This window comes from Anguilla rostrata, chromosome 6 (genome assembly GCF_018555375.3).
Source record: "Anguilla rostrata isolate EN2019 chromosome 6, ASM1855537v3, whole genome shotgun sequence".
NCBI classification, from domain to species: domain Eukaryota; kingdom Metazoa; phylum Chordata; class Actinopteri; order Anguilliformes; family Anguillidae; genus Anguilla; species Anguilla rostrata.
In genome coordinates, this window is record NC_057938.1 from 45,816,465 (window position 1) to 45,838,032 (window position 21,568).

Consider the following 21,568-nt stretch of genomic DNA (forward strand, 5'->3'; position numbering starts at 1 on the left):
AACAGAAATTAAATCCATCAATAACAGACTGTATCAACATAGGTTAAAGAGAATTGCGAGTTCTGCGAACTCCTGCAAGTTGGGTGGTTTTGAAAGGCTAACTGAATAACATTAAAATAGAACAAAGACTGATGCTTACAGAAAATGTACAGTAAGGATTGTAGATTTTAGAAGCTGTGTGGAGCAGCAGTAAAAAGCATTTAACTCGAACCCTTTGCTGAAAAATTGTTGTACCCCTCTCTGTTTTACAAAATGCACAAGACAAAGTTCCAGGGCTGCTTTCGTGCCTTCTGGGCACATTTTTGCATTTTACTGGTTTCGTAGTGAAAAAATGACACATTAAGACGAAATGAACATGCTCTTCCATTCGATAAACTGGATTTCACAAACTGGATAGTATATTGTACAACAGTGGACATTTTTACTAGGCGTTCACTGTATTCTGTGTCATGAGTTTAATCGTGATTCCGTTAAAAAAAAAAGGTTTTTCATCACTTTAAGCAACTTGTATGCTCATGGATTTATGAAAAGATTTTAGAAATGTTAAAAAAACTTAAATTCAACAAAGTCATGACATCATAACTTAAATATATATCAGAATATACTACAATAACTAAGTCTTTCACCGCACAACACTACATACGGTACCACAATGTTTATATTTACACAAACCACAATTTTTTTCAAAAATCTGCAACAAATTCTAATCTTCAATTCACTCACAATTTGCAAAAAAAATCGAATTCAGGCCACAATGGCAACTTAATTTTATGCTTTTGTGTGATCATTTATTTCTCATGAAGAAACTGTTTTGAACATGGAAAATAAGTAGCGATTTATTTCAGGGATGTACCCAGAGATAGATGATTTATAGTCACGTGATTCCAGGGATGCCTACTTGTTAGTAGTACTAAAGACTGAAATCAAACATCCGTTATCTCAAATCTATTAAGTTGTACAATGTGTATTTGCTAAATAAATACACTCAAGACTGACATACTTCCAAAATCAAAACGTGACTCCAGAACAAAGTTTTTTGATGCTGCTGTTACAACTGCAACGCAGGTCGGCTTCAACTCTCAGAGCAGAACTTGGATTCTGTGACACTTTGGCTTCTTCCAGAACTATCCCTTAACGACATTCAGTCCATAGAAAAAAAAATAAAATACTAGCATTGCTGAACTGGTCAGTTTTACCACTCAGTTCAGCCTTGGAGCTACGGATGTACTAGATGCGTCAACAGAAAGGATGTTTGGCTGTGGGGCTCAAGCAGTGCTTTGGGATCAAGGGAGAAATATTCAATGCATGTTTCACAAGATATCAGGCTCCCGGTATTGACCACAACTTCTCTTTAAGCCAAAAACCAAATCATAACTGCTTCCTTCCGGAATTACAGTAAAATCAGGATAAATGACGCATGTGCTATTAACAAACAACTAATGTTACAAATCAAGTAACTAACGGGTGTACCTAGGGTGCACCCCAATCGAAAGCGCTTGTGAATAATTGCAGGTAATTAAGTTACATGTCTAGTATCAAGCTGGACAATGGATGCTGTCTGAAGCATGAAGGCATGCAGGTCGAGATGATGAACACCGCCTTAGGTGTGGTTTAAAGGCTAATAACAGAATCCAGGTGTTGTTCCAATAGCAAAGCTGCTCTTAAATAGACATTTCTGGGTCACATGATTTAGGGAGTCCTTTTCGCCACACAGTGGCGCTCAGTCTCTCTTTTCTCTGTTCAGAGCGATGAGCAGTTTCTTACGAGGCGAGTCCCCCAGCAGGGTGACGGTGTCATCGGAGAGCGAGGACGGGCCGTCGGGCTCGGAGGGTGGCTCGGAGTTGACCGTGGCGGCGGTGGCCGTGACGACAGCGGGGGGGTCGTCCCCCGAGGTCCCGGCGACGGCAGCGGGCAGGAGAACCTTGTTGGGCGAGTTCAAAAGGCCGGCGTCCTCCATTTCTATGACCTCAAAGTCCGCGTCGTTCCACTGGTCCGCCTCGTCCCCCTCCGCCCCTCTGTCCCCTCCCCGCTCCCCTGCCCCTTCCCCCTCCCCCTCCTCCTCCTCCTCCTCGTCCTCGTTGGCGCCCGAGTCCAGCAGCGCTTGGCGGTACTCGCTGTCGTCGGACTCGCGCTTCCCCCGGTCGCGGAGCTTCTTGCCGGGCCCGGCAGACGAGGGCGACGAGGCCAGCTTGTACATGACGGGGAAGAGGATGGAGGTGACGGTGGCCGTAACCAGGCACAGGTACATCAGCACCGGGTGCTCCTTCGTCCTGCCCAGCAGGAACCCCACCAGCGCTGGCAGGACCATCTCGCCCAGCGCCGCGCCCACCACGAACACCGCCGCCGACCGCCCCGTCACCGTGGTGTACTGCTCCACCCAGGAGATGCCGCTGGGGAAGGTGCTGGCCATGGAGATGCCGTAGAGGGCGGTGCAGCTCCACAGGGCCACCCAGCTCCAGCTGAAGAGGGTTAGCAGCAGGGAGGACAGCGTGCATCCCACAAGGCTCAGCAGGATCATGCTGCCCGGGTACATGCAGGTCGCGAAGAAGATGGCCAGGCCCCTGCCCGCCGCAAAGGTCCCCCAGAAGAGGGAGTTGAGCCCGGCCGCCTGGGTCTGGTCCATGCCCGCGAAGTCCTTGGCGAAGGTGAAGATGAAGGAGCCGTAGGCCACCTCGGCACCCACGTACCAGAAGAAGAAGAAGAAGAGCAGGAGGATCAGGACGTTGTGGTGCTTGGCCACCAGGGGCTTCCCCGAGGCCGCCCTGGCCCTCTCGCGGGAGGGGCTGCCGCGCGAATACAGGAGGAAGAAGAGGAGGGAGACCACCAGGATGAAGGCCCCGATCACGATGTAGGCCCACATGGACTTGAGGGAGCTGCTCTTGCTGTGGGGGAACCGAGCGACCGTCCCAAGGGCCCTGGTCGACCGGTTCATGTGCGGTGGGGAGAATTCCGTGCTTGCTTCCGCGGTCGCGTTCGCGGCAGAGTGGTAACCATCCCCGAACACCAGCTTGGAGATGATGGGCGAAACGAAGGCCCCAGCGGCGAAGCTGAAGTGCAGGGCCTGCATGTGGGGCCCCGCTTGGTCCCCCCAAGTGTTAAGGATGAGCACGTTGCCACCTAGCGCACCAAAGGACACAAGAATGGATATTGAAAATTTCATTTTTGCCAATGAGAAACGAAACCTGAAGGCAGCGAATGAGAAGCACTCACACAATACAAATATAAAAGTGTTTTGAAACTCAATTATGTCAGATCCTGTAATAGGACGTGGTCCTGCAGTCACTGAATCAGTATAATCCCAAGAATGTGAAGAATTTCAAACGTATCAGAAGTAGAAATTACAATATAATTTTGTCCCAGGTGATCATTAATCCCAACTATTAGAAAAAAAGACAGGTCTGCAGGACCTGCAGACATATTCGTCACACAACTGTTGTCAATAGTCACTATACTTCTGGTCTTACCTGTGTCCAAAACGCCCATGGACACGCCGACGCTAGACATTAGAGCTGTGAGCAGGATGGCCTTTTTACAGAACGGAATCGCACACATCCCAAAAGCGGTGACCAGCATTGAGAATCCTGGGAAAAAAATATTTCAGACATGTCATGTGTTGTGTCGACAGAGTCAATGGAAAATAACAGAAAAACTGGAATGTATATATACCTGTTCAACATGCAGTATGTGCAAGGGCCTGAGGGTGCAATTCTTCTTTCTTTCAGTACATTAAAGTTCCTTTTTTACAGTAACTTTATTTTTACTTCCTTATAGTTCAGCTTCACTTCCATCTTAATTTCAGTCACACTACTGCAGTTAACTACACTTACATATACAAGCACATTCAGGTCAAACTCCAGTTAATCAGTATGCATTCCCTTCATTGAACGTTATCCAAATTTTGATAGCCACAGTTATAGCCAATGGAGTACGCCAGCTGAAGATATGCATATCCATTGAAGCTGTATACCATAAACAGGGTAAAAGTCCATGCACCACAATGGGAGAAGATATCTGTGATTCAAAGGCACTAAGGTTGTCCTCTTTTCACAAGAATATCTGAAAATGCATAGGTGTGTACACAAGGCAATAGGTGTGGGCCCACACCAAGTTAAAATAATGGTTTATAAATGGCTGGTATTATTGTTTTTTTTTTTTTTTGTTGTTTTGTTTTTTTCTGCACATCAAAGTCCCGGTAGATTTGTATAAACACTGAACCACCCTTGATTTCTGGTACCTGTTCCAGAGCATATTATCTCCGGGAACAAAAGCCAAGGTTATAATTTAGTTAAACTGTAATCCCAGGACATGTTAAATTCTGGCACAGAGCCCTCTTCGGCAACAGTACTGGAAGGTCATTGGCTTCTCGGTAGCTGGGAATTTGTGGTCCTGAAGGCAAGAATTTGTTCTCTGTAGGAGTCCAGGTTTAGACTAGGGCATCCCAACACTGTTCCTGGGCAAGTTCTATGCTCTTTCCTGGCTGTAAAGACAGAATTGAAATGAAAAGAGAAGGGGGGGTGGAGGTTCAAGCATAGCATCTGCCTTACCTAACAGCAGGTGGTGGTTCATGTAATCAAAGAGGACCCCAGCCAGCACAGATCCTCCGATGTATCCCATAGAGCGCCCCACGAATATGTAGGAGATGTTGCTGATGTTCTGTCTCACGTTGATGGCCAGGTCCTCAAACGTGGGGCCCAGAACAGAGATGCTCATCCCCTGCGACACACCAACACAAAGAAACATCTTTCAGAGTTTCCAGAAGATTCCACAGGAGGGATCCAGCACCCCATGAATTCACAGCAATTGCGAGTTGCTAATGCTTATTGAACATACAGCATGATAAACAGATAGAGAATTTCGATTTCAGTAGGTATACAGAACAGACACAATAACCTGTTTTTTATTTCTTATTATCATGGCCAGTAACACTTTTTCAACAGATAACGTAACTTTCATGAAGAAATATTTGTTTTCTGGTATTAATATCCAACTGGCCAGGAGAAAAGTATTAACAGCTGGTGAGGACAGGCTACTGTTGACCACAATCAGGCACGTTCTTCTTTCAACGACAATTTCTATTGCAACTCAAAAGTCGGTCACTTCTGTTACTGCCTGCAGAAACGTTTAGCCTTCACCATTTGTGGTCCAACGCCTACTGTTAAACACGAGATGCAGACCAACCAGTTTTACAAGCATGAGGTGCAAATATCCTTATCTCCAGTCAAATTTAAACACCTCAGCTTTGCAAGCAGGCACACAATACTCCAATTTATTTCTGAGCACCATTCCAGTATTACAAATTGAGAAGACCATTCAGTGCTCAGTACATTACAGGTGGCTGTCCCTATAGGTGCTGTCGGACATCTCGCACCACTGCCTCTGACCAGATTATCCTTTGACTATTTCTGACGTCATCAAGGCAAACAATAACTTATATATCGTAGTTTTGCGCGCTTAATTAGCTTTACATCGTGTAGGTAGAAGACACAATTGTAGCTGAATCTGTTTATATCGACATTACCAGTCCGAGAAAAGAGCCACATAGCGCCAAGGTGATTAGCCAGCGACTGCATCCTTCAGGACCGCTTGAACCTCCTCCTCGGACTGTGACCCGGTCGGATCCTGAGTTCACCAGCTTTCTGCCCCCCTTCAGGACACTCTTTACACCTCTTCTCGCATCCTTCCGTTTGTCAAACAGTGTGTCCTCATCTTGGTCATCGTTATCATCGTCCTCCTCCATTCTGGCGAAACGAACTTGCTTCTTTTTCACTGCAGTCTCGCCGGTGGCCGAAGCAGACATGCTAGGCTAATAGAAATTGAGTAACTGGTAAATAGCGTCAGCAAGCTAGCTTCAAGGTTTGCTAGTGGCTAAAAACAAAATAAACAACGCACACTCAGTGCGACTTGCACGTCATGCGTAGGATGAAAAAAAATGGTGCCAGAACTGAAAGCAATCCACAGGCGCCTGTCTTTTTTATTTCAACCTCGTCGTCGTAATGTTTCCTCATTTTCAGTCAGCCATAGGAGCCTGTCTAACCCGATGACCGACACCAGCACTTGCTGTGATGGGTCCGACTGGCGTTACACAGCGCATCACGGCCGAAGGAGCGTTGCAGTTTACAGGAAGTGGAAGTGGTGTTCTAATTCACGGGTTATCGTGATGAGGTCAAGTGTAGTATTACTATTGGTAACTGGGAAGCGGGGTCGTACCAGTCATGCCTAATATTGTAAACTTAGATTTTGTATGTCATTTACCTTTACCTTATAGCACTTAACGTGAATGCTGAATTCTCTTTTTTACGTATTCCAGTTAACGTTGGCTATGTAGCTGTCGTCCTGTAATTTATAGTTCCTAGTGCAGTTGCGAGACGTAGCCACTTCCATGGCTGAGAATCAGAGACTGTAAAAATAGCTGTGAATAGGGCAAGTTGGTTCGGTTACTGTTGCACACTTGCGACAAATGCCTTTTTAGGGTATTGTCTTGAATTTAGTGCCAGTGCAACCCGAAATCGTATGCAAAGCTATAGTGCATCCAAGGTCACCACACGCTAGACCAGGTATCCCCAACCCTGGTTCTGGAGAGCTGGTCTGCTGGTTTTCATTGTTTCAATTATTTAAATTCAATCAATTACAGTGGGTAATTACATGGTGCAATTATCAGAAGGTTAGAAGCAAAATATATTTTTTTAATATACTTTTGTATATAAAATTAAAGAAATGATTAGTTTCTGCTTAGAAATGTGAGATTGCTTCAAGAATGATTTGAATATTGTAGAATAGCCTATTACTTATTTTCAGGAGAGAGTCCCTTTGTATCATGTTAGCCTAATCGATCGTTAACATTATCATTTGCTTTAGATTAGTTATATTAAAATCAAAGCAAGTGCAATCATGGCAATCTTACATCATGGTATTCCCTGGTGGGGGAATGTCAGTTTTTACTTCAAGCAATGTATATAACCTCAATTGTTTCAGTAAAGCATCCAACTATATGGATAATATGTGAGCTCTGTATGTTCCTCTGGACAAATCTGCTTAAATTTACTGAGTTGGAATATCTTGGGTGTCAGTTTTTTCAAGATGGTAAAGCTGGCTCCTAACTGGCTCAGTCAGTCAGGGTGCTCACCACAAGCTCAGGCTGGGTACCATTAGCAAGTGACAATGATTGTGAATTCACTGGCTTTGTCCCATGAGGGATAGGTTTAATTTGGTCAGACGTCCTTAAGTTACTGCTGCTCACATCTGAGTGCAGACTTCTTATCAATGAAAGATAGGTCTCTTATATGATTGGTGGTAGTATTCTTCTGTAGTACTATGTGGTCTGTAGAGTATTAGAAAGTCACTAGCTTGCAGGTGACTATCAAGGTGTACATATTTCAGGTGGCGTGCTCCTTAAGCAGATCCCAGTGGAACAGTGGTGACTCAAGAGGTAATTCAAATTGGGAAGAAGGAGCAAATATGATTTAAAAAATACATGTAATGCTTTTACTGTAAATTTGTACTGTGATCATAGGGATGAGCAGTACTGACAGAAAAAAATGTGACATCACAGTGAAATAAGAAACATTTTCCAGAAGTTTAATGAAAAGTTGAACAAATCTTTACTTTAAAAATCTGTGATACACTTTGCCGGGTGCACAATACATTGAATGTCACAAAATCAAAATGAAACAGATTCATGCAACTGAAAATAAAAACAAAACATGCTGAAATGAATACATGAATGAAAGATTTGAATGATCACCAATATACAAGGTGTATATTTTAAATAGCTGTTTAAATGATACAGAAATAAGCAAAGAATGCAGAAAAATAGGACATAAAATATCATTTTGAAGACAGAAGCAATATATTCAATTTTCATGAAATTATACCATGTGCTGAAATGTGCAGAGTAGAGCAGTGTACTATAAGTAGACTTGGCTAAATTATCTGAATTACAGAACCCTTCAGGAAACATACAAGTCTAAACATTTTCTTTTACATACAGGCTTGCAGAGTGTAGGTGCAGAGTGTTAAATAATGTTTTTGAGATTGCTACTGTCAGTAATACATGGTATAATGGTAGTTTTGCCATAGTTTTACCAGTGATACGGCTTGTTTTGGTCTTAAGCTACTTAAAATGCTGAATAAAAATGAACCTGTATGGTTAGCCTATACATTTACTACTTTAAATCAGCAAGCACATGATTCTTTGGATTGTTATTATTCTTTTTTTAATTGATTGCATCAATCCTTTAGGTCATTTCAAAGGCTGAATCCACCATAAACCCCTTTAAACAAGAGGAATTACCTGAGGCTGTCACAAAATGAAGTGTGTTAAATCAAGTATCTGTGGGGCTGAAAAGATGTCAATGATTGGTCAAAACAGAAACATGTGATTACTGTACATTGACATGTGTACTTACTAGTTCGATAGGGAAGTTAGATCTGCAGTCATCAAAATTTACAGATAAATAAAATGCACAAATCATGAATTCAATCATTTTTTATTCTTAGCGTTAAGGTACTCTGGAAAGACTGGACTTTTTAAAAATTGAAATTTCCACTGACAACAAAACATTGGTATATGGAAGCGAGAGCAAACACAATACAAATACTGGTGTGGACACACACAAAAAAAACACAGATTACGGTAGTTTTAAGGGGATTCTACATGTCTTTTACATTCTTCTGTCATATTAATGGCAACATGAGAACGTGAAGACGATTTATGTTGTAAAAGGAAAACCAAATATGGCAATACTCAGTCAATGTGGTGTGCACAAACTTGTAATCTAAACACCAGAGCATTTCACAATGAAGGACAATTTATTTGTTCCAATAGAGCAGTGGTCTCAAACTCAGTGCCATGGAGGGCCGTGTGTATGCTGGTTTTTATTCCAGCCTCAGATCTTGATTATATAATTAGTTCAATTATTTGCTGAATTAGGGCTGTAGGTCTGCACATAATGCATTATAAAGTGAAATGTATTATTTGCATTGTCTAAATAAAAACATGCTTATATTATGTGCTTCAATCTCGTTAAATGCATATGGCTGAATGAGGAATTGGACTCAATTAAGGCAGCATTTATTGGGTGGAATGAAAACCTGCGTACATATAGCCCTCAATGGCAACGAGTTTGAGACCACTGCAGTAGAGCCTCTGAAGCATAGGATGCAGCTACCACATACGACTTAACCACTCCTAGGTATACTTCAAACATATTTCAGTTTATTGCGGTTCTGTAGTGATGAATCAAACACTGAAAGAAATATTATTTTTGAATCCATGCAGAAGTACTTAAAATATATATGGTTGTTGAGTTTTCAAGTATCATGGCACCAATTCACCAATTCCATAAAAGGCTAATATTTGCATTGGCTTTAATTCATGACATCCATTATACCCGCGTCATAAAATTAAAAAGGCTATTCTTTCAGGCACAAATTCTGTTCTTTGAGAAGACCATGTAATGCAACAAACCCAGCCGAGCAAACAGTGCCAGCTCACAACAAAGTAGTTCAATGGAGTATCCATCATAAGGTTCTTACAATCTTTCTATTCAGAAATAAAGGGCGAAGTGTTCTTGACAAAAATCCCTAGCAGTGATAGTAAATGAATTGTATCAGACCTCAAAGAATGCCTTGAATGTTCACTGCAATGATTCCCTTCTAGTTTTAAGACAAAATTGCAGGAATTCATATGTAATTTGAGGTAGATTGTATTTATAAGGGGTGTCCTGGGAAAAAAAACTTAACAACTTAGACAAAACTGATATATGTGCAGGTAGTCAGCACTTTCTGTTCTCTTCAAAATATTAGTAATATGATGCGAATGATCCATAAATGATTGTCATGCCCTGTGATATTAAAACGGGAGTTATAACTGAATTATATTTTCCCCAGACACCCCTAAATTATTATTAATTAAACTACTATATAGGGGTGTGTCTTTGGTGAAAAGCTTGAAAAAAAAAAAAACCTAATCAGGTTTTCTGGATGGACAAATCGAGGGAAGTTTGACGGGTACAACTGGAAAAACACTTCCAAAGCACTATACTTTGGCTCCTATACAGTAAACTGCTTTCCTATGAAATTAAACTTCTTTGTGCATTTCAAGGGTACCCCTAGCATTTAAAAGGCAAACTATTATATACTTGACCATCAGATAAACTGTACATCAACTATATAACTATAGAGAAATATAGATCCATTATGGCATTAAGTTAAATTAATGTAATATGTGAAACTGTACTTCTTTAAATTCTCAGAAAACTAAAAAAAAAAAAAAAAAAAAAAAACTGCATGCAATTATAAATAGAATGAGTCAATTCACTATTTTCTGTTGTATATAACTGAACAAAAAGTCAATGGATAACATGGCTCACATTTCTGATGTAGTAATGTAATTTTCTAATAGTGGGAAATATTAGTTGACACATTTGTGTCAGTGAAGTTAAACCTGAATAATGTTTGCCATGGTGCTGGTAATCCAATCCTGGCTTTTTGATATGTGCTAAAATTAATAAAATACATTAATAAAACCTTAAGGACCACATCCACTTTTACAATGGAATTAATTCATCTTATTCATTGCTTCCTACAAAAATCTATTTCACATTTGCGTTGCATAGAGAAACAAATACATCTCAACCTCAAATGCTAGTAAAATGTGTGTGTAAAAGATTACCGTAGTAATAATGGTTTAACACTGAAGAGGACTTCCACTCCCTCTGTGTCAGGTCAGCTACACTTGCCAACTCCAGAAACTCAGGAAAAAAAAAAAAGATCGACAACATTAAAAAGTATCGATATAAGACAGGCCTGGTGAAGACTTGCGACAGCATGCATCACCCGCTAGTTTTCACAAGTGTGGGATACTATAGATGCCGCAATTATGCTAAAAGCTGCTCCCTTGAGGCGTCCCAGCACCTTTTAAACGAAGAAAAAAAATGTAATACCACTTTTATATTATTTTTAAATGACCCTTCCCACCCGCTATGTTATAATGCACTTCTTTGAAGTGATATTGTATGCCCGGGTCACATCGCATCACGTCTCCACACACTCACAATCTTGGCACCTTTAGGAAAATCTTATTAACCTGCATATTTAAAATTCGATTCACCTAAAAACCAAAGGCAGTTTGTTTCTCAATTTCTCAATTTCAGTCAGCAATGGAATTCTCTAGGCAGCCCCTCAATCAATTGCTTCATGCTGTGCTTTAGAGCAAACCAATTTATCAGACTTCCAAAAGATATTAGAGATACTACGTTTTTATCAGTGGTGTGTTGTAGGCAGAGTGTGCCTTTCTTTTAGGGAGTCTAATAGGATTTGGTAATAGCTTACCCCAACTTATGGCCGATCCCAGAGTCAACACTAGTCACATTTAACCAGACGCATTGGAGACAGAAAAGCTATTATCTATTTCTTTGGCTACAAAAATATGTTCTCTCTTCAAGGGCACCTGGGGTTTTTCTCTGGGATTAGAGACCCCTGGGAAAGTATTTGATGTATGAAAGTATCTTATGGCACACAGTCAACCATGTAAAGACATGAATCTACTCGGCGCGTGCTTCATATGTTCAACCAAACACTTTCCTGGAGTTTTATTTTCAAATAGTGAATTATTTATGTTTTAAAATACGATTACAAGCTCCAAGTAGGAGTATGCATTCAATGAAAATAGAATATCAATCTTTATCGTACAGATGAACCCCGGACACCCATGAGGGAGATATGTACATGTATATATGAAGCCAATGATGGCAATATGGGCCACTGCTGATTGAAAGCTTCAAACTACTCTCAAGACAGAGTTATTCAGTCATCAACGCACAGTTTCCTCCGCAGGCATCAAAGTGCTCACAGCCTAAAAATAAATGCCTCCGGAAAGAAAGTGTGCTTTCCCTTGTAAGAAATATTTGACTCTTTAGGTTATTCTATACCCAGGAAATTAATGGGAATACTGAGTTCCAATGCATAGCTCTTTAAGATCACATTCATTTTTTTTTTTTTAAATCAGTTGCGTATTACTGTATGCTTTTCACTGATATACAGTGTAACATTACGTTTTCCCTAAGTTTTTTTTCTGCAAAAGCAGCCATAAAATACTGTTTATATATATAAATATACAGGCGAATATGTATATTTATATAGATGTATATTATAAACATATTCAGCAGTTTATTAAAATAGGTTTAAATTTATGTCTGTGTTTACATGCATGTGGGTAAGCGGGGGATCAGATGACGGAGTCGTGTTCTAGAGTCTCGCTGTTCTTGTTGTAGTTCAGGGCCTTCGCATCAGCCTCTGCTTCTTTTTCCCTCCTCTTCCTCCGTGCCTCCACCCAGGGGATGGTACAGAGCACGGCACCCCCAATGATCGGGGGTATACCTGCCAGGTAGAACGCAACCTCATAGGAGCCCAGTCTGTCTCTCAAAAATCCTGTGGGAAGAGAGAGAGAGAGAGGAAGAGAGGGAGAGAGAAAGAAAGAAACAGTTTTCAGTTTCTGAGTCACCAACCAGACTGCACTGTTCAACTCTGTACACTAAACACTCAACCACACAAACACACACACAGCCAATACATGTACCAAGTACCAAGAAAATATATCCTTCCTGGTTTTATAATATTTCTGATTATTCATGATTGACATGACCCCCTTATGACCTACTGAATGGTGAGGCAAATTCCTTAAGCATGGGGACACGGTCCACACAGCTCCTGGGGCTATAATCAGGACAACAATGGCCCTCTTGTTGGGCCTCATTCCAAGTATCTCACTTATGTGAGCTGATCAATACTAAGTAGTGTGTCAAACTACTTATCCCCCCCCCCCCTCCCCACACACACACATCTACTTGGGGTTTCCCGCAGAGTAGATTTAAACCAACGGGGGTTGATTGCATTAGGGTCAGTGGAAAGTACATTGCGCTGAGCTTGCCCATGTGGGCCCTTCAGTGTTGAATTCCTCCGACTGCTCTTTCCAGTTCTTGCAGTATGCCTGTATCTCATTAGAATACCAGACTATTCCGGCAAAAAAAGAATGCACTGTCTGACAGTGTAACACGCAGCATATGGCAGGCTCTCTCAAGCCAGAGCCGTTTATAAAAGATATACTTACTACATGTAGCACAAATTCCCTTCCATCCTAAACAAATGGACTACATACATACATACATACATACATACAAGATAAAATTAGAAGCCGAACCCTTTTTTTGCCATATAAAATAAAATTCTCAAACCTAAAATGATACAAAAGTAATCATTTTAAAAACACTAAATGTTGCTGAATCAGCAGGTACATTATATCTACATTTAAATATATCTGTATTCCGTAATTCGTCTGTCAAATTTGCTGGGGTATGGAGTCGTATTTGTACTTGTCTGGAGAAATAAAAAAGGAAATCACGAAATGAAGTAAAATGGCTGATCCTGCCAAATGACACTGATGTAATGTTCCACACATAACACCAGGTGGCATTAAAGAGCTGTCTTACAGGAGCAAAACCCACAAAAAAAAGGAAAACAGCTCTTGCTTCCTGTTGAGAAATGTACCTTGGGAGTACAAAATCATAACTGAAATCTTCATTCAAAAAATAAAAAATAGTGAATAATAGTGTATGGATATATACTTCATATTTATATATAAAGAGTCTGTTTTTAGACCTTGCAGTGTTGTATCCAGATTGTGTCAGTAGATGGCGCCATAAGCCCACCGGCCCTGCACTGTGCTGTACCTGCAATGGGTGGCCCCACAGTCATGGGCACGGACATCATGCCGAGCAGGAAGCCGATGGCCTGGGACACGTTCTGGGAGCCGACCAGCTCGAAGGCGATGGGGGCCATGATGCAGATGAAGCAGCCGTCAAAGAGGCCCATGAGCAGGCAGACGGCGATGAGGCCGCCAAATATTTTGCAGAGCGGGATCATCATGGACATCAGGCCAATCACGAGGAAAGACGTCACCTAGGGGCGACAGGGAGGGAAAAGGCTGTTAAGTCCACAACGGTTATCTTGCTGTTTCTTAGTGCCACACATTCACAATAGTAAAAAAAAAGCATAAAGCATTTGATTGAGGGGCTGCCTAGAGAATTCCATTGCTGACTGGAATTGAGAAACAAACTGCCTCTGGTTTTTAGGCACATCAAATTTTATGAACACTGAAACATGTAGGTTAATAAGGTTTTCATCTGCATGGTTTTAGTCTGGGGGGGCCAGCTAATATGGGCCTAAAACATTCAGACCCCCCACCCAGGGCTTCTGTACAATTGACACGCCTCTCCCAGCACTGTGCCAGCAGAGGTCTGTCTCTCACCTGCAGGTACACCTTGTTGACCCCGGAAACGTAGTCCGCCACCCTGCCGAAGATCAGCCGCCCCACCCCGGACGTGATGCCGATGCACATGAGCAGGACCTCTTTGTTGGCGTCCTTGCCGAACTGCTCCTCCACGTGTTTCATCTGAGGGGGGAGGGGGGGTGGAGGACAGACGTTGAGCACGGTTCACTTACGGGCCAACGCGGCCAGTCGAAGCACACCTGGTGCACAAGCCTCTTTATCAGGAGCCAAGGCCATCCAATGATAGGCCTTTGTTTCATCATCCAGCCGCACCCTCATTGGCTGGAAGCATCTTAAAGCGAGACAAACTCAGGGAGCATTCCTTCGCAATTACACGCCCACTCACCCCACCGAGCTCCGCGGTCCCATTGCTGTCAGGAAAATGATACATGCGCCAGATTTAAGTGATTTTCATAGGGTTGAAAATCTGAATCGAACGCATTAAATAATGCTCGTTGGACAGAAAGCCGTAAAGCCACCATGTAAAAAAACAGAAATGCATCACTGAGCATGTTATGAAAGCTCTGTCAGGTGCCGCACAACTTGTTCTGCATGCCTAACATAATCAGAGCAATCTATCAGGACTAGGTGTAGTATGTTTACGAGTGTGTGGACGGAAGGGAGCTATGTGTGAGTGAGTTCAGGTTTGGGGGGGGGAGTTCAGGATTGTAGAGGCCTGTTTCGGGGGCTCCACAGCCTGCTCCACTTAAGAGCAGGGAAGCCCCGCCTCTTCGTCCTGCCCTGCGCGAGTTTAAGGCGAGGGGGAACGAGGTGCAGCCCGCACATGCTCATAACTCACGTTTACCGCGTTCTCCATTCCCCACTGCTCGCTGTTCATCACGGCGAAAAAGGAAAGTGTTCTACCGCACGGTCCAGAGCTGGATAACGGACTCTCGTCTTTGCGCGGAGCGTAATAAATATACGACCCATCGGCGGCTTGTCCTGGCTCCACCTTCTCCAGAACACAGACCCATGAGCTCCAGAACAAGAGGCCCCGATACCTGGAGCCCAGCCAGGGGCGGCCCTCTGGGACTCTACGAGTCAAAGACCCTCTATATAAACGAAGCCCTCCCATCCTGCCCTCCTACCTGCGGCATTCTGGGTCAAAGGAGGAAGGGTGCATCTTAGACGCGACAGGTTACAGTGAACTCCTCCTTAAAAATAATTTTTTTTAAAAACATTCAATTTATTGACAACCATATCCAAGGATACTTCCTATTTAAAAGACACCGAGCGCTGTTCAGCAAGAAAATAATCCCAAGTCTGAGGTTAAATGCAGAGAGTCTATTCCTTAATCACAAAGTGAGTCACCTCGGATAATAAAAAATAAGGGGAAAAAGAACAGAACCAGGACGGGTTTTCTACCCATCCTCCAATCGGTGCTAGCTCTCCTGTAGTACTGCGTGGCCTGAAGGGTGTAAAGCAGTCACTGACTCAAAGAGGAATGCATTAGTGTAGTGGTGCCTACATAGGAGCAGGTAGAACAGTGGCACGATTGCTGCTTCCAGTATGAGAAATCAGGGGTTTTTTCTGCATAAAAGGAAAGTCTTAGGGGTGCACCAAAGCAAAATTTGCAAACGCCAAAGCGGAAGGAAAAAGGAAAAAACAGGAAATAGTTAAATGTGAGGGGAGTGGGATGACCTTACGTGAGACCGTAATCGCTAGCCCATGGGGAATGGGGAAGCCCAGACCCATTTCATGGCAGGAAAACCCTGGAAGTTCCAGTGGTACTCTGGAAACAGTTCGTCGGGGAGCGATACCGGCTCGTAACAGGCAGCTTAGTCCTTCACGCCGATAGCCCTTATCAGGGGAGCCAGGGAACGCCCTCCTCGGCCGCCGCCCGCACAGATAAAGCTCAGGAAAAACACCAGATGGGATTTCGCCCCTCTCGACGGGGAGGCGGAAAATCCGCCATCGATCTGCCCGGACGCCGTCTAAAGGGCTCCCCGCTGGCCCCTGCTCCCAGGACGGGTGTGAGGATCTGGAGGTCATGGGAGCCACCATCCTCCAGCACCATGAAGACTAAGAGCATATGCAGGGGCGGCAGCTGCCTCGTCAGTCTTCCACGTCAGGTTTTCGTCCCACTTCAAAGGGCCAGTGCATATTTAACCACGAGTCCTAAGCAGGTGAAGTTCAAGATGCATGATTTCAACAACACTAAAGACAAATTCAAATCTCGCAATGACGCATTTTAAATATACACTTTCTTCTCGTTTAATCATCGTAGGGCTGCCCCCTGAAAGTTGACAAGCCAAATCATCTGTCGACTGATATTCTTTGATGTGCACGACAAAAACAGAATAAAAGGTATTCTTGCAAGGCTAGCTGAAGCGCGCAACAAAAATTCCACGTGACAACTTCCACAGGTGTGGCTAACTGGCTGGAGAAGCTGAAACATGAAGAGCTTCACTTCTCACAAGTAATTTGGCCAAACTTGAGTTCCTCTCTCATGACATGTCACAGCTGACTAAGAACACAGAATAACATGGCAAATAGTCCACCACCCTGTGGTTAAAGGTCCAGGAAACTGGATTCAAATTGTGGTTATATTCCCCAGAAATGACAAATGATTGCCTTCTTAATATTTCTTTCAAATTTTTATCCTAATTCTAATCATTAAATTGCAATAAACCTTATTAGATTACTGTGACCAGTTCAGCAGACATGGACAGGGTGGGCGTGTATCCTGCCCTCATTAAGATTCATATCATGTAAACCATTCCTCATTGCTAACTAGATTAGAGCCGGTTAGAGCAGACTGTCCCATGCAGTAACCTTACAGTGCCAGACAAAATGAAAGAAAGCAGCATAAACTAGGCTTTACCATCGTATAGTTAAGACTGAAGATTATTCAATGTGTAATAATATTGTAACACTGAGCTACAGTACACTAACATTAGACTTTAAAGCAGTCTCAAACTTTGGACATTACACACGCCTTCAGGATCAGCATGCTTCTTAACGTTTAATAGTTACACGCCTAAAAGGCACACATATAATAACAATAATGATAATGGCACTTTTAAGTGCAGCCCCGCCCTCTCTCTCTGCCACTGTGGTATAGGAAATTCCATATCATTGAAGCCCTACTGACTATCCAAAGGTCTGGTAGTGTACATTTAATCTTGAGATTATTACCTATGTAGACAAAGTGCAGTGGTCTCATGGTACAGTGCATTGAACCACTAATAATCTGTAACTTATCCAATATGGGCTTGTTAAATAATAATATGCAGTTTGATTGTAGCGGAGACACAGCCAAAGCAAAACCCTCCCTCCTCGTTGGTTGAAAATTGTTGGTTGCCCGCCCCCCCCAAATACATATCTGGCTACACCACCGGTCCTGGCAGGGCTATCTCCTGAATAACCTCGAAATCTATTGATTTTGAACTGGCCAGTCAGGAATGGCGTCATGTGGCACATGGCTCTACACATGACTGCTCATTTTTTGGCATCTCAAGATTAGCACTGGTACGTCCAGGTGCTCCAGGACCATCCTGACTAAGGCAGAGTTTTGCAAACAAAACATGGACATGGTATCGCCGCAAAATTGCATTGTGGGTACAGCTTGTGCCGTACCCTCAAGCAGTGCTGTCTAGACGTCCAAAAATGTCTATTTTTTGCTTTTTTGTCATTCTGGTGAAGTGGGAGGACCCTTTCCTGGTCTGACTTCTTTTTGAAATAAATGGCTCATTAATAAGATTTCAATTCATATTCAAAGATTTTCTGGGCTCACTGTACTAAATCTTTCTTTATATATGTATTGCTTAGTACAGGCTGCTATTTTGCCTTTCTGAATTAGACAAAGGCCATTTTATGTGAAGTGTCACATTACGTTGCCAAGTGCAACTGAAGATTAGGCCCATGAGGATATTTTAAAGACTATACCTGTCCGTCACATGCAGGCTCTCACTGAGCAAGCAGCTTTGTTATGTTTTGTGCAGAGAGAGCCACAGCACCCTGTCAGTGTCCACAAACAGACTCCCGCCCACACAAACACAGCTCAGGCTAAGACACGCACACACATCTGCACATGCGCACACACGCACATACACCCCCAGACTGTGGGGTCATGTCAGCCTGATGCTCCAGCCTTGCTCTGTTATTTAAATGACCCGAATGCGGACCGGGTGGCGTTCGCCTCTGTACGCTCACTGTTTGCACCCACACGCTCGCTCTCGCATCAAGCTTTAACCCGAACATTCCAGAGCCAAACGAGTCAACTGTTAGAACAGAACACAAAGAAGTGATTCACTCCAACGTTCGCGGCCATTAAATCTCTCTCTAATGATTGTGTCTTTCTAATAATATAACAATGATAGTTATCTGGCATCCCTGTCTCTACAAGACTGGTGTGTGGTTGGTGTTCTGCTACAAAATGGCTGCTGCACATCGTTCGGGGGGGGGGGGTTGGTTGGGGTGTACAAAAATAATGGAGATGACTGGACAAGCCAATTCACCATTCCTCAATATAGCGCACTTCTGGACTCATGGAGGGCATTATATAAATTATAGTTACAGTCATCATCATCACCATCATCATGAACAACATAATCTTCATCATTGTCTTCAATTTTCATTGCGGTGCGTTAGCTGAGATGAGGACCCTTATCAGCCCAGGGCTATCATAGCTTTGCAGGAATGACTGTTTGAACTACATTCAGTCCAATGGCGATGCACTTTAGAAAATGAAACCAATGCCTTTTTTCATTTTCACAGAACATTCAAATTAGTGTTATTATTAATCCACACCTGCCCAGTTCCCTCTTTAGAAATACAGCAAACATCATAATGAAGGCAGTTCAAAAGTATCATTCCATATTGAGGCATTTTAATTTTAATGTAAGTAATCTTCCTTTTGCATGGAGTCCCATTCCACCTACTTTACTGAAAATGAAATGGTATAATTATGTGATATGTGAATCAGCCACACCTATACAGTGTGAATAGCTTTTATTGGTATATCAATCAGTCACGCTTATCAGGACTTTGTAGTTGTGGCTCCCAGACCTGCCCTCTTGCCAGAGGTCACACTGAAACCAATGCAGGAATTCCACTGAAAAAGAGACCAAGTTTCCGCCAAATTACTGCACTTAAATTGAGTTAGCCACTCAGTACTAGAATTATACAGCAAATCCCCTGTGCCACGTTGCCAATCTGTCTAATTAACATCCGTTTTTTTTGTTTTTTTTTACTAGAACATTATTCTAGTAACAACAACAGAACATTCTGATATAATACTATGTCCTTGGCAACGTTCCCATTTGTTATAATCCATCTATTGTATAAACATTCCTGAAAGAAAAAACTTCACAGGACTGACCCCCTATCTGTTTCTAAGGTGCCTAGAGCAGTTGGGAGATAGAATGAGGAAGGTCCATCAGGACTTTGACTCTCACTGTGTTGAGCTGACAGATATGGGGTCTGATTTTGATAAGATGGCAGTTCTGCAGGGAAGAACAGTGGTGGTTATAGCTGAGCTCATCGCTTTTGCTAGCGAGTCAGCAGTGACTGCAAAGGTCAAACTTCCACCGCTGGGCTGTGGCGTCGTTCGGACCTGAGAGTCTCGAGGCCTTTTCCCAAAACGGGCGAACGAATCCCGGAGCGCCCGCCGCGATTCTCGCCCCACGTCAGAAGGGAGGCCAGGGGTGGGGGACGCTGGGAAGGACATCGCTATGGAATAAAACAAACACCAACGGTGGCCCTGGAGGGCCTCATCTCCCTTCATTAACGTGGTCTCTGCTTCTCGATAAACACTGAACCTCCCAACCGCCCTCCAGACCACCCTGGTTACCACACCCCCCAAAAAAAGAGACCTTTCTCTCAATATGACGCCTATGTAATGCAATAAATGCTAAGAAAATATATAATACCTTCCTTTATGTAAACGGTATGGAATACTGTAACAATAATGGGATCGTTTATCAAAGTCAGATCAACAGAGCTGCAGGGTTGACTGAACTATTTTCCAGCTACACCTACAATAGCTCCATACATTCAGAGGTGCATTTGCTTTTCGTGTCCATATAACTTTTCCACTTACACACGAGCAGGTCATGTGGACCAAGTACTTAATATTCACTACTGTGGTTTGCCACAAATCTGAAAACAGAATATAGGCAGAATTTACATGGAAAAAAGTTAAGAAAGTCTACAAGAGCTATGATTTATGAGTTTTATATTTTCCCTGAACTACAAAAAAAATTCCTAGATTTCCTGTTATTCATGAACGTGATCTCAACCTGCAGGCTATTTTATAATGTCTTAATGTAGGCTGCTACAAATACGAAAGATCTAAAGGAAGTCTTTTGAGTTTTGAGCATAACAAGCTGTATAAAAATCCTATGTCATAACGGTCGCTGACACCAGTAAAACACCAGTAATAAAATCAAGAAACTCGTGAGATGGGGATGGCCTGACTTCAATCAGCACATTCGTCTGTAAATTGTACTCACAGATAAATCAAAAAGTTCGTTTTTTCTTAGTGTTAGCTTTGGTGTTTGTTTAAAAATAAGTTTGTGAAGAAAAAAATTTGTGCTCGAGCCAAACTTAAGGTGAAATGCTTATTGAATACAGGCCTATAGTTTCACTATACTAACTGCACATAAATGCGTGCAAATCCACATGCTTCCAGCGCGTCAAGCCTTTAACATTTCTCTAAGAAGAATTTATGAAGTTGACATTCTCTGGGGTTAAGTGTGAACTATGCCTGTTTCTGTTGAACATTTCACGCATTTTCCACAGTAACTCTTGAGAGGCAACCCTGTTACCTCTAATAGCATCATAGCAACTGACACACAAAAGTACAATCTGGTATACTGCACCAAAATAAGACTATTTTAGGTCAAGGAAAAAAAACTTTTTCTTTCCAGTAAATGAAAGACCACTCAATGACCTACAGTTTGTGCTCATGTAGTACACGTGTACAAGCCAGAAGTTGACCTCATTCAAAACAACACCTCTCTCACTGCTTCACGTTTCTCTTGGTTAGCTCTGGCTGGTTTAATTCCACTGGATCTAATGATCATTAAATTTTTAAGCCTCTACTTCCTGCTGCCAATTCTCAGGGATTGTGATGTCGGACTCGACGGTGAGAGGCTAGGCAATGAAACACAATGTAACGACAGACCCGGCGAGAAATAAGTGGGTTGTGTATTTTGTTCCCCAGTGACTTCTCGTAACAGTGCGGCAAACAGAGCCATTTCTCCCCTTGCATACACTGCAGTTAAACCAATGCTCTTT

At 42.6% G+C, this 21,568-nt stretch overlaps 2 protein-coding genes across 2 annotated transcripts in view; both read right to left on the bottom strand.

Annotated features, from left to right (window-relative positions):
• Positions 1-267: 267 nt before the first annotated feature.
• Positions 268-6,126, bottom strand: mfsd4b (major facilitator superfamily domain containing 4B). The gene is made up of 4 exons (XM_064340002.1): positions 5,519-6,126; positions 4,545-4,713; positions 3,465-3,581; positions 268-3,117 (listed from the first exon to the last, which is right to left on the bottom strand). Exons 1-4 carry the CDS (start codon positions 5,795-5,797, stop codon positions 1,721-1,723), a joined length of 1,962 nt encoding a protein of 653 aa, XP_064196072.1. The 5' UTR covers positions 5,798-6,126; the 3' UTR covers positions 268-1,720.
• A 1,428-nt stretch (positions 6,127-7,554) lies between these two features.
• Positions 7,555-21,568, bottom strand: part of slc16a10 (solute carrier family 16 member 10) — a 41,084-nt gene continuing 27,070 nt past the window's right edge. The window contains exons 4-6 of the mRNA XM_064340003.1: positions 14,306-14,449; positions 13,728-13,956; positions 7,555-12,429 (exon numbers count right to left, since the gene is read on the bottom strand). Of these exons, the coding sequence (XP_064196073.1) occupies positions 12,227-12,429; positions 13,728-13,956; positions 14,306-14,449 (576 nt within the window). The 3' untranslated portion in view covers positions 7,555-12,226. The remainder of the gene's footprint in view (positions 12,430-13,727; positions 13,957-14,305; positions 14,450-21,568) is intronic.